We start from the raw sequence: 13,170 nt of genomic DNA, 5'->3' as shown, positions 1-13,170 counted from the left end.
GCCCTCCAGCAGGCCCCAGCACGGCCAGGGTCAGGGAGCATGTTACAAACAGTTCATTTGAGAAAGAGAATTCGCAGGGAGAGGTGAGTCAGGAGCATTTCTGTTATGGGAACAGGCAGGCACAGAAACTGTGAAGTCCAGGACATCCTGAGAAGGGTCGCCCCAGCTGACCTAAGATGTCCCCGGAACCCCAGTTTACTTCAGTGAACAAATCCATCCTCCCACTTCCCCTCTGGCAAGAGAGAGAGGGAAGGTAGGAAGTCATACCTTGATCACTGGAACTGTCTGGTTTAACTTAGTCAGTGAATTCATGATGACAGGAGACTGGTCCAGCCACTCCTGGGACTTCAGGGCTAAATCAGCCATCTGCTCCAGGGTTGCATTCGACTACAAAAGAAGCCCACAACATATAAGGATTCATTTATTCATTACCTTACAGATTTTAACCAATAAATAAATTAATAAAACAGCTGAGACCAAATTTGTTTTCCTTAGGATTTTTCCTAGCATCCTCTCACTGTTTGGCAAAATGCCCCTTAACACACTGAATTTATGCAAGTACTTAAAAATATGATATTTAGAGCATGTCTTGAGTATCAGCTTTCCTTCTACCACTGGCCTGCTTGTGAACAAGCACTGGTTACAGCATTTGTCCTGGGAGACACATCTCTCCTACTGGCTGAAAATATGGGGGTGAAACTTCATAAACTGAAGGCCCTAAACAACTGTCCTAGAAATATTAGACCAACAGCAGCTTCTGGAGGGAAGATTCAATCAAAGACAAAAGATGACTCATATAGCCAGCAAGGCAAGTAGAAAAAGATAATTTGATTAATACTCCAAACAGTGAGAAAGCAGCCCTCTGCTTCCCAGAGAAACAAGCCTGTGCTAGATAAATTACAACCATTTGGAGTGGGCGTATCTTGATGTCCTGGAACAGAGCCATACCTTTCCCATGATTGCTCGAGTTTCTGGGGTGTCTGGTGTAAAAAGGATCTTCCCAAGCACCATTGGTTTTAAAAAAGACCAAATCAAAGCTCCGGTCGGGGTCTTGACCAGGTCCAGGTAAAAGGATAAGCAAAACGGGGCTGCAAGGAGAGAAAAGCAAACAAATTGCATGGAGAGCAAACAGACCAGACACAAGAAAGCTACCAGTGTGTTTTTTCTCCCATCTGCCCAGTTTGTTACTGTGTCCAGTGAATGACTTCAGGGCCCTCTTCACTGACTGATCTAATGCATCTTGACAAAAGCAATCCACCCCCAAGATCTCCTGTTGCTGAACTCAAGACAACAAGAGGCTCGCTGTTCGAGCCAACATTATCTGCTTGAAGGTTAAACGGAGTTTTGTGAACTCAGAGGAGCTAATAATGTCAGTAGAGTCAGAAAAACTACACATCAAGAAAAAGCAGTGACCTGTCGAGCCCTAGGACCAGATCATCAACCAATGGGAGCCAGGGCAGTGCCAAGCACTGCTCTGTTGCACAGGCAGTTTCACTTTGAACATTTATGGAAATAAACCACCATAATTAGGTCAGTGCAGATCTTCAGCTACCATAAATAATGAGCACTTACAGCCCTCAGAGACATACGGGGAATAGCTCAGCACTAGATCTGTCTGGAAATAGCAGAGTTCGGCTCTGAAATGTTTGTGCCCTAGGGAGAAGCCAGACTTACTGGAATCCTGAGGAATCCCATATTTCCTCATCAGCTTTTGGACATAGGCATCCTCTGCATTAGAACTGTTGCTTATGGGCTCTCCAAAGTCTGGAAGCAAAGACTCAAAAAATAGGGGTGTGATCTCCTGGTTGCAGAGGACTTTTGACATGGATTTAAATGTGCCATGTGTTATCTGGAAGTTGTTTGGTTTAAACAATGCCTGCAGAAAAGACAAAACACAAACAAATCCTGCACGCTGAAAGCACCCCACTCTGAGAGAAATAACAGAATGAGAAGGCAAGGACTGAACATTTTTATACTGCTTTCTTATGAGAAGTTAGCCTCTATAAAAATAGGAAGTTTCCATGGAAATCATGCATTTTTTGGTTAATCTCTGCTATGACAGAGGTGGCACATTTATTTCCAGGTACGAGAGCCAAAGTGGAAGTGCCTACAATCCGTGCAGAGAAATTCCCTATAAGGTGTGCCTGGTGACATTCACACACCTGGGTTACAACACAGGATTTGTCACATGGATGTGCACATCACTGTCCCCATCCAGTCCGTGGCTGCACGTGGCTCTGCAATGTGCAGGCAGAATGATGACCAGGAACAACTCCTGTCATCTGTGCTCTCCTCGACTGTGGATCAGAGATGGATTAGACACCATGCTGGATGAAGGCAGTGCACCCTGGAGTTACTGCAGCTGTCACAGCAGTAATGGGTTTGTACTGAATGTTTCGGGCACTCTCGAGGCTTTGGGTGTGATCTAATGCACACTAAAGCTAAAGCAAGTTTTTGCTGCTGACTTTGGTGGGTCTGCCTTTAATGGGCAGTTCTCCAGTTGTTTTCACCAGCTGATCCTTCCAGTATTTTTCTGGAAGTCCTCCCTCCTTCAAGAGGAGGATTCTTGCTCCAAGTGTCCCTCCCACAGCACGTGTTCCCCACTCACGAGCATATGATGGTCCCACTGCTCCAAATCAAAACCCACCCAGGAAGGCAACACAGAATCACAGAATGGTTTGTGTTGGAAAGGACCTCAAAGCTCATCTCATTCCAACCCCCTGCCATGGGCAGGGACACCTTCCAGAAGCCCCATCCAGCCTGGCCTTGAACACTTCCAGGGATAAGTTTGACAGAGATTCTTCTCACAATACTGTTGCTTTGAAACAGAATCTATGGTTTAACGCACCTGTGGCTTCTAGGGTAGGAAATTACTGTGGAAACCATTCCAGTGGTATTTTGCCTCAAAAGCACACGCAGACTACACATACCTTAGTCAGTGGCATTTTCCTGGACTGCCGGAGCTTTTTCAGGGAATGAATAGCTTGTAGTAATGGATCAGCACCAGATTCAACCTGGTGTCTGAAAGATTTCATTTTTGTCAGAAGGCCTAACATCTTGTCCATGGGTTTCTGAAGTTCCTTGGGGAAAAACATCTGCAAGAGTCAGGAAGGAAATCAATTATGATGAGCAGGAATCTGCGTGCACAGGCATGTACACTCCCATATTGTGTTAACTCAGACATGAGCACTGTGGGATTTTCAGAACAGTTAGGAGGCTTTACAGAGTGGCTGTCCCATGGGAAATGAATGGGATTTGTATTCCTAAATCCCCAAGCACTTTTGCAAGCCACACCCCTGAACATTACATAATTTAACAGTGTGTTTCCAAACACCTACAGCTGGGAAATGTGTGTCAGATACTGGCTGGGATATGATCAAGTCTCTCATTTCACACAGCACAGGTGTCAAGCACCATGAGTGACTTTTGACCTGAGCCCAAATTCACTGGCATTATAATTTAAGACCTTTTTTTGCCCAGGGTCACTCCTGTATTTTTAAATACATGCTCAGTATTCACATCTCTGTGAATGTTTTCTTAGATGCTGTTTCTGTAGGTGTGGGGGGGGGGGGGGGGGCGGAATTTGAATCATTTAATAACTTTGTATTTCCAGATAGATAGGGAAATGGTATTTTACAGGACTTTTTCCAGGGCTTCCCTTTTCAAGCAATCAAAAAATTTAGCTCAGTACCTTATTTTTGGGTCAGCTGGGAGTGTTCAAGAGGTTGTGACAGCACATAAAGGATACTAGCAGATAGGGAGGCATTTAGAGTAGGCCCAGTGCCTTTAAATGAGGTTTGCTGCTTAACACCAGCTGGGATTCTCATTTATATCCACACTGTCACAGCATGGATATGCAGTAAAAATTGCTGCATGAGCAAAGCCTGATCTTTGGCTTGTGTAAATCAGTGTAGCTTCCGGCCACTGCAATGATATTTTATGACCTTTCAGCCACTGCGTGCAGCAAAGAATGTAGAAGCCACTCTAAAAATCCAGCACTAACCTTGTACAAGAAATTGTAGATGTCCAAGTGTCTCAACAGGGTGACCCCAAGGATGTAGGTGCTGCGAGTCCTCTCTGGCAGAGGGAGGCTGCACAGCTCCCGCGCCACCACTCGCAGCTGCAGGTCAGCGGGACGGGCGCTGCAGGACTCCAGCTGCAGCACCTGAGAGATGAGCTGGGCGTGCACCAAGGGAAGAGAGATTTGTTAGGGGTGCACTGCACGCTCCACCACGTGTGGCTCAATCTTGCCTTGCTGTTGTTCCTTCCACACCGCCGTATTTCAACCACCCAAGAACCAGAAAATGCCTGCCCATTACTCCCACTCCCAGGGACAAATCCTAAGGACTATGTTTTACTACCCAGCTTGCACAGTAGTAAAAGCTTTTATGGCTTCAATTTCTCATTGACCGATGCATGTGAAGTTTGGAAAAGAGTATGCTCTTTGGGGCCCAGTCCAGACAAGATGGCTGGGAGGGGGAAAGCACCTGGAGCTCTGCTCGCAGGAGCAGGAGGCTGAGAAAGGGAAGCTCATCTCTCATTCTGGGAGATGATTCTGGACCCTGAGTGCTCTCACAAGTTGTGCTTACAAATGTACTTTTCCTCCTGGACTGGGACAACTTCTCAGTGACCAGGATCTGACTGAAGACCCTGCTCAGCCCCCATCAGTGTGTCCCAGAGAGCCATGCCCTGCTCCAGATCCCTCTCCAGGCAGTGCCTGGCTGCTGACCAGCTGCCAGTAGCAGCCAAAGGGACCATATGGCTCCTGGTCTCCAGTGGCTGGGCTGACATCAGTGATGCTCCTGCTGCATTCCTGGTGGTTATTCCAATCCATAACATGCTCTGCTGTCTCTCCCTGTGGGGTCATCTGTGCTGTCACACACCCAGTGATCTGCTCAGCTGCATTCACTAACAAACACTGGCTTTAATGGTCTGAGCAGTAGAAAGCAACAAGATATCCCAACAGGATAACAGCAAACTTACCTGACTGCTGTTTTCTGGGAAAGATGCTTCCAGAAGAGCATCAATGCTGGCTGTGGACATTCCTGTTGTGTTTTTGAGGTCCTCTTTGAGCTGGTCCACATTTTTAAACACATCTCTTAACTTTTCTGTAACAAACAGTCAAAGAGCAATTGATGTAACGGCTTTCTCCAGACACACAGCAGATCTCAAGCACACAGAGAAGACTTTATGTGAAGTATGGAAGTGTGGTACCTCACCGCTGATAAGAAAAATTCCAACAAAAACTTGGAACATACAGTCACTATTTCCTAGGTTTTACAGTCTGGCTTGTGGGCTATCACGTCTCAGGATAGCAAAATTTGCTCAGATTGAAAGACTTGGTGCTTTCTTTATAAAGAAAACAAAGAGTGGTCTTGAACAGGCTCTAGAAGCACCCCAGATAAAGGATCCCAAGGTCATGGTGTATGGTTATTCCATTAATATCACTTCTTCCTGGCAGCTAGGCAATTCTTGGGATTGCCAGCAGAAAGTGTGGTACCAGTGGTGATGTTTACCGACATCATAAAGAAAATAGAGAAGAGTACCTTGCTTGCTTGAGTCTGTTAAACTCTCAGTGATGTTCAACATGGAATTCAAAGTAGCCATATACTGAGGAATCTCTTGAAAGAAAGCAATTTCTGGTACATTTTCTTGAAGCCTGAATTGGAAAAATAGAACAACAAACAAAACTGAGAATATAAAGAGAAAGCAAGAGTCATTTCATAACCAGAACACCAAAAGAGTCTAACTCTAACAGAGGGAGAGCCTCACCACTTCAGCTGTGCCTGGATGCCTGTGGCATCCCCAATGAGTACATTTTGGAGCTCCTGGGAGATCCTCCTGTGATTCAGTACGTTGGTCACAAGCTGGCTGCTCAGCTCAGCAGCACGGAGGAGCTGCTCCTGAGACTGGCCTCGCTCGCACAGCTCCCCAAAGGGAACCTCAGGGAGGTGGCAGAGGTGCTGCATTGACTTGAAGCTCTTGTAGTCACACAGAAGTGCTGTCAGACCCCGGAGGCGAGAGATCTTCAAAGGACATTTTGAAAAAAGGAAGACAAATGCACAAGCACCAGGGTTTGAGGTTAGATGACGGAATTACAAAAGGCAAGCTTTGAAGAGTCTAACTGTCCCTTTCTGTTTCTCCTTAGGACTAAGATTTTAAAATATATATATATATATATTTAGTTCATTCAAAAGGTCTCCAAAAGAACAGCTTGTAACAATCATTATGTGACCTTCCGGCAGACCTGGCTGGAGCTAAAAAACTTTGGAATCCTTAACATATCATTTCCCCTGCCCAACACACACAGACAGCAATACTCCATTGGACTTGCCTGTTTACTCTTTAATCTTCCCAGAGACCAAATAAATCCACCTTGCACAACAAGTTTAGCCTTTCAAATACCACCTGGTCATCTACTGCAGCACAGGAAAGAGACTTGGCCAGAACTCAGAGCTTCCTCATCTGCCAACCCATGTAAAATTATAGTCCTTTGCTATCATGGGCTTCCCTCTTGTCTGACATCATTATTTACATTATCAGGCTCTTATGGGAAGAATTATTTTCAGGTTTATGCCTCTAAGTACCTGTCACACTGAGGCTCGTCATATTATTGTTACAGATATATTACACAGCAACAACATTGCATACTGCTGTATTTTTCTAAAAGGACTTTTAAATGCTGTTTCTCATAGGGAGCAATAGTCTAAAGTATATGCATGCTATTAGTGCAGTCATGAATGCATGGGCTAAGAAGCATTTTATTCAAACGAGGCATTGCCAAACCCAAAGCCGGGGAGGGAACTCAGGGAATCAATACTGGTGCTTAATCTCAGAAGCCATTCTGGTGTTGTGAGACATCTGGGGCTAGGGGAGCATGTGGGGACTTGACTCCAGCCCTGCTGGTGTTGGTAGAGCTCCTTAGGCACAGCAGTAACCCAGTTAGTCATGCTTCCAACTGCCAATCAGGAATTCACAATTCCGTGGATTTTCAGCAGGGCAGAGGCATCTAATCCCTATCTGTGCCTTCGAGAACTCCTCCCTACCTCCTCCTCAAGTGAAGCTGAGGCATCCCAGAATGATCTCAGCTCTGCAAGGTGCTTCAGCAAGTCTCAATGTACTGAACTTCAAAACTACTGGTGCACTGAGGAATATGCTGCTACTGGCCATCTCTGCAGTGCTCATCCTTCTGGGATGGCTGGTGGAAAACAGAGCCATCCTATCCAGCACACAGGAGGACCGGAACACCTCTACCTCCTCCAAAAAACGGGTGCACACTCAGTAGGGACAGATAAAAGAACAAGTTCCTCAACCCAGTTTACAGGTGACCTTCAAATACAGGCAGCAGGCAGAACACAGAGTTTCAGTCCTAGTTTTTATCAGCTGTTCTTTTAAGAAAATTTTTTCCATTGCACATTCATGTATCACTGCGGGATGTCCTTCAAGTCAGCATTTTAAGCAGACTCACTTTTAGCTTCAGGAGCTCTGGTATGGATGAATGTTTCTCAGAGGTATTATTTTGCATAAAAGAGTTCTTTTTCAGATGAGTTTGCTTCAAAAGCAGTGTGATGTTTTCTGTGCAGGGGAAAAAAACAATAGTTATTCCAGACAAAAATGCCAGAAACTTCACAGATGGGAATATCAGCACTTTTATTCTGAGGCCAACTGATCATTGCTACTTTCCACCAAACTCCCATGGCTGAGGACCTCTGAAATCACAGATCACAGCCTAGGTTGTAATCTGGACTGTAATGAATCCAGTTCAAGTAGGTGCTCTGCTCCTAGTGAAATCCACCCCATCCTGGTAACAGGTAAAACCTCTCAGGTGTTACAATAAGCACAAATGATGAATATCTATGTGAAATACCATGTTAACTCTCAGGAATAACTGCTGTCATCTCACAGCTACATAAAGCTGTGAAGGGAAAGAGGTTTCTATTTGTAAGATTGCTTTGTCTGAGTGTCAGCAACCTGTCATCACACAGAGAGGAGGAGATGTGCCTTCTGGAGAGACTGGGATGGAAACTTAAAATCGCAGTGTGACATAACTCAAACAAAACCCGAGTCTGGCTTCCCCAGGTCTCACAGCTCCAGTTAATTGCCAGCAGACAAAGCCACGTAGCACCATTCCTTCACACCATCAGACAAAAACCAGGCAGGACACGTTCCAGCTGAGGCCTCTCAGCATTAATGAAATCATGATCACCTGTCAATTCCCCGTCTCCAGCTTCTGTGGCATTTATTAAACACATCAGGTAAGGGTTATAGCTGTTATTCGCTGTCACCTGCAAGATGGTGTTTTCAAATTCTAAAAACAGAAATCTGAAAAAGAAGATAGGAATTTAAATCAGCTTCTCTTTCAAAAACAAGGTATATTAGTGAGCAACATGTCAGCTGTGGATGCTGTTCCTTGGCAGAGTAAATAAGAATTCCAGATGAAAGCCACCTCTCCTAAGTGGGTACCCTCCCAGTTTTATACCATCAGGTCTTTTTGCTGTTATTTCCCAAAGCTGTCATTCACTCTCAAAATAAGAAAACACACTTGAAAGGTTCACATCTATGTGATGGATGCATTATATAGATGGAAAGGCACACCTAGGAGAGACCGAGGACCAAAAATTAGAGAGTCATCCCACAAAAGAAGGGTTTCCAAAGAGCCTACCACTGGTGGTAAGACTCCTTCAGGACTCTGATCTGCTGTGAATTGGTATGTGCCAACACACAAAATATTTTCAAAGTCTGACTTTTAGCTGTATGTTCAGCTCAAGGAGAAGTTTCCTCTTCTTCAATTTAACCCATATTATACCTCGTGTCCTAAATTATGGTGATTGCAGGCTTAGGTTGTTCCTCTGGAAGAGAATTCCATACTTCTCATGCCAGAATAAGAGCAGTGGTCACAATCCATCCATGGAATTGCACTACCCAAAACCCAAACTCACCGTGTGATCAAGCTGGTTGGGGACAGAGTGTGGTCACTCTGAGTCCAAGGCAGGGTCTTGTTGTAAAGGGTTTCTGCCACGACAATGAAGTGATGAGCAACGATATCAATCACACTGTCAAAACTGGTTGTGTTGGAGAGAAAAGCTGAGCTGGAACTTATATTGAATTCGTTTAGCAGGCCAGAGATGTTCAGGCCCTTGAGAATGTAGAGGGTGGCTTCTGTGATTTCTAGAGCTGACAGATTGCTGGCAGAGTCGCTTGCCGCTGCTTCCAACAGCCTTGCAAGGGAAGCTCCTTTGGCTGGATTCCTTTTGGTGCTGAGGAAGCTGTCAAACACATCCCAGACACTTGTGTAGTAACTCCCTTTAGTGAGGTTGAAGGTGCTGTGGAGTCTCTGCAGCAGGTTGTGGAGCTCATCCTGTGCCACACTGGAGAGCACAGACAGGTTATTCCAGTCTGCTGAGCTGTCAGAGACATTCAGGGAGCTCAGCACTGTGTCATTCAGCAGGGCAGGAAGGAGCACCTTCAAAAGCTGGGATGGGAGCACATCACCCACATCCTGGGCTGGGATGGGGCACGAAGCACCACCCTGCACCAGCCCCTCCGTGGCTGCACTCAGAGCTCTCGCCTTCTCCTGGAGCCAGGAGTTTCCCAGCTTGGAGACAAGATTTAACTTGGAAAGGAAACTCAGAGAAAAACGCAGAGCTCGGGTGAGGCACGACAGCTCCTTGAAAAAGCGCTCCCTGCTGTTCTTGTAGGCAGCAGCAAACTCTGGGGACACTTCCAGGTTGGTTATGGCCAGCTGGAACACCCTGGCAAAGGTGTCATTGCTCCCTGTCCCACCCTCCACACCCAAGGAATCCAAGAGGGGCTTGCAGGGGCTCCTGGCTGAGGACTCTCTCAGAGTGGCATTTTCAAACAGCACCTCAAGGGCTACGTGGAGCACATCCTCAAAGGAGCAATTCTGGAGTGTCCTATAGCCATTGCTGCTGTTCTCAAGGAAAGGACCCAAGGCTAAATGCAGGAACTCCCAAATTTTTGCCTGTAGTGAGGTATTGTGCTGTGAGGGAAACTGGCTGAACTCCTGCAGCAGGAAATGAGAGAAATTATAGACAACATTCATTTTTTCCTCAAGTGTTTTGTTTAAGTTGGTGTCATGAAGAACTTTCATTCCTGCTCTCCACATTTCCATGAGTCTCTGGGTACGGTTACTGTAAGAATCAAGTACCAGGCTGATAGCTTCAAGCTCACTGATGTTATACCTTTTCTGCAAACCTTTCCAAGTTAAGATACCCCTTTGCATGGCCTGCAAGTACATGGAAATGTTGGTTCCCCTGGAGTCTTCATCATCATACAGCTCAAAGATGGAGGATGCAATGTTTAGCATCTGCTTCAGTTCCTTACTGAAAGGAAGACTGGAGTCATTTTCCATGGTATTTAGCAGATTTTGTAGCATGTCTAGAAGTGACTGGGCAGTGAGACTGTCTGTACTATTCCAGTTCAAGGACTGGAGACCTTCAGCAATACGCCAGAAAGCACCAAGTTCATTTTCCTGCCTTCCAGGAGGGCCACTCTGGAGTTTCTGCATTAGCTTAGACAAAGAAGAGATCAGCAGATAATGATCACTGGCATTCACCTTTGCCATCACACCAAGAAGCTGCTCAAGGAACAAGAGGTGTTCTGCAACATTTTCAGAAGTTCCAGGGGTCAACAGGAAGTCAGAAAATAATGATGCCACTTCTTCATTTGTGCTGAGATAATTTTCAATGTCTTCAAGTGAGATTGCATCGAGTGCAATCATTTTGATAACCTCCCATGCATTCTCTGTACTAAAATGAGTCCTGTTTAAAATTATCTTGTTCCAAATCACTGCAGCCATAGTTAGAATATCTTGATTTTCTTTTCCATAGGGATTAGAGTAGAACAATCCTTCACCACCCCCTTCATACAGAGGAAGTATTTCTTGAAATATTCTTTCCAAGTCCAGTGTGCTGTCTGTGGCAGAAGTTGAACTGAAAAAGAGTTTTAATGAACTATACAAATCACTCAGATCTGAGGATTTAATTGCTTCAGTAGAATTATGAAAGATCTGATGCACCAGTGCTTTTCCAGGAGCTACCCCAAAGTCCACAAGGATTAGAGCTTTCTTCAAAATGTGCAGGAGTTCCACATATTCAGCCACTTCTGTTAGGCTCCATTTGGAGGTCAGCAGGCTGCCAGTGGCGTGCCACAGCCGGGAGAAGTGTCCCCACTCGGGCTGGCTGGAGGCAGCTCTGCCCACTTGCAGCAGCTCGTATAGACTGCTGTTCCTCATGGAAGCAGATGGTGACAGATGGGAAAACACAGGCAGCCCATCCCAGTCTGCTGAGCTGTCAGAGAAGTTCAGGGAGCTCAGCACTGTGTCATTCAGCAGGGCAGGAAGGAGCACCTTCAAAAGCTGGGATGGGAGCACATCACCCACATCCTGGGCTGGGATGGGACACGAAGCACCACCCTGCACCAGCCCCTCCGTGGCTGCACTCAGAGCTCTCGCCTTCTCCTGGAGCCAGGAGTTTCCCAGCTTGGAGACAAGATTTAACTTGGAAAGGAAACTCAGAGAAAAACGCAGAGCTCGGGTGAGGCACGACAGCTCCTTGAAAAAGCGCTCCCTGCTGTTCTTGTAGGCAGCAGCAAACTCTGGGGACACTTCCAGGTTGGTTATGGCCAGCTGGAACACCCTGGCAAAGGTGTCATTGCTCCCTGTCCCACCCTCCACACCCAAGGAATCCAAGAGGGGCTTGCAGGGGCTCCTGGCTGAGGACTCCCTCAGAGTGGCATTTTCAAACAGCACCTCAAGGGCTACGTGGAGCACATCCTCAAAGGAGCAATTCTGGAGTGTCCTATAGCCATTGCTGCTGTTCTCAAGGAAAGGACCCAAGGCTAAATGCAGGAACTCCCAAATTTTTGCCTGTAGTGAGGTATTGTGCTGTGAGGGAGACTGGCTGAACTCCTGCAGTAGAAGATTAGTTAAATTATAGATAGGGTTAATTATGTCTTCACTGGTACCTTCACTGGCACTTGTAGAATGAAGGATTTTCATTCCTGTTCTCAGAAGTTCAGACAAGCTCTCGAAGGTTTTGTTGTCAAAATTAAAGAAAAGTTCTATAGATTTTAATTTGCTGACATTATAACGCAGCTGTAGGTCTTTTAACACGTCCAACGTCTTTTGGACAGCTTGAGTGACTTGTGAGATATTGGCTACTCCAGAGCTTTCCCCAAACTCTTTAAACACGGCTGTTATAAATTCTGACAGCTGCTCCAACTCTTCACTGAGGACAGCACTTGAATTGTTGCTCAGCTTTTGCAAATGGCTGTTTAACACCTCCAAAAACTGCCCATAGGCAATGATGGCTGTGTTATTCCACTTCATGGATCTCAGTTTCTCCCCAATGCGCCAGTAGACATTCAACTCATCCCACCAGGCCTCACCCATGGACTTCTCTACAGCCCTCATCAGCTCAAACACAGGCAGCAGGAGGTACTGATAACCTACATTTGTGCCTGTCATTCTAAAAAACATCTTCTGGAGAGCTAGGAGCTGCTCTGGGAAGTTTCTGTAGGACTCAGGCTCAAGCAGATCATCAGAAAACACAGATGGGATTTCTCGCATTCCACCCAAACGGTCTCTGAGACCTTCCAGAAGTGATGGCATGCTTGTGGAGAGCAACATTTTGAGAGCATCCTTAGTTTGCAGTGTACTAAAATTAGAATTATTTAGCAGAGCTGGATTCCAAAGCATTGTAGCTAATTTTAAAGCCCTCTGAATTTCTTTCCACTGGGTCATTGTATTGAAAATGGAAGTCCCATTAAAGTCACTCTGTAATTGCAGTGATGTGAAGTTATAGATTTCATCAATTATTTCCTTATTATATGGTTCCTTTAATTTATAATAATGATGTGGATTCATTCCCAGTTCAAGAAATGCATACAATTTCTGTAATGTTTCATTCTTCAAATTTCTGAATAGATTTAAGCTTTTTAATTCACTTCTATTCATTTTTTCCTCAAAGCCTTTTAAACGATGTAGATGCTTTTGTATGGCTTCTAAATCATCTGAATTAATGGACCTCTTGGAGTGCTTTCCACCAATCTCTGGTGACCTTATTTTTCTGGAGGGGAACAAAAAAGTGTTTTAGTGAATATGAAATCAATGCAAGTGGAAATGTAAGGTGATTTAGAGCAAAGATCGTA

General features: G+C 45.4%; 1 protein-coding gene across 2 annotated transcripts in view; it reads right to left on the bottom strand.

Annotated features, from left to right (window-relative positions):
• The window catches only part of ABCA12 (ATP binding cassette subfamily A member 12), a 104,327-nt gene that overhangs the window by 41,151 nt on the left and 50,006 nt on the right, over window positions 1-13,170 (bottom strand). For both annotated transcript variants that reach the window (XM_032114071.1, XM_032114070.1), the window contains exons 10-20: window positions 8,940-13,088; window positions 8,207-8,322; window positions 7,469-7,575; window positions 5,773-6,026; window positions 5,547-5,659; window positions 4,984-5,108; window positions 4,004-4,177; window positions 2,931-3,095; window positions 1,675-1,876; window positions 949-1,088; window positions 268-387 (exon numbers count right to left, since the gene is read on the bottom strand). In XM_032114071.1, the coding sequence (XP_031969962.1) occupies window positions 268-387; window positions 949-1,088; window positions 1,675-1,876; window positions 2,931-3,095; window positions 4,004-4,177; window positions 4,984-5,108; window positions 5,547-5,659; window positions 5,773-6,026; window positions 7,469-7,575; window positions 8,207-8,322; window positions 8,940-13,088 (5,665 nt within the window). The remainder of the gene's footprint in view (window positions 1-267; window positions 388-948; window positions 1,089-1,674; window positions 1,877-2,930; window positions 3,096-4,003; window positions 4,178-4,983; window positions 5,109-5,546; window positions 5,660-5,772; window positions 6,027-7,468; window positions 7,576-8,206; window positions 8,323-8,939; window positions 13,089-13,170) is intronic.

This window comes from Corvus moneduloides, chromosome 7, assembly GCF_009650955.1.
Source record: "Corvus moneduloides isolate bCorMon1 chromosome 7, bCorMon1.pri, whole genome shotgun sequence".
Classification (NCBI taxonomy): Eukaryota; Metazoa; Chordata; class Aves; order Passeriformes; family Corvidae; genus Corvus; species Corvus moneduloides.
Note: the sequence above shows the minus strand (reverse complement) of the source record. Positions and strands in the feature narration are given on the sequence as shown.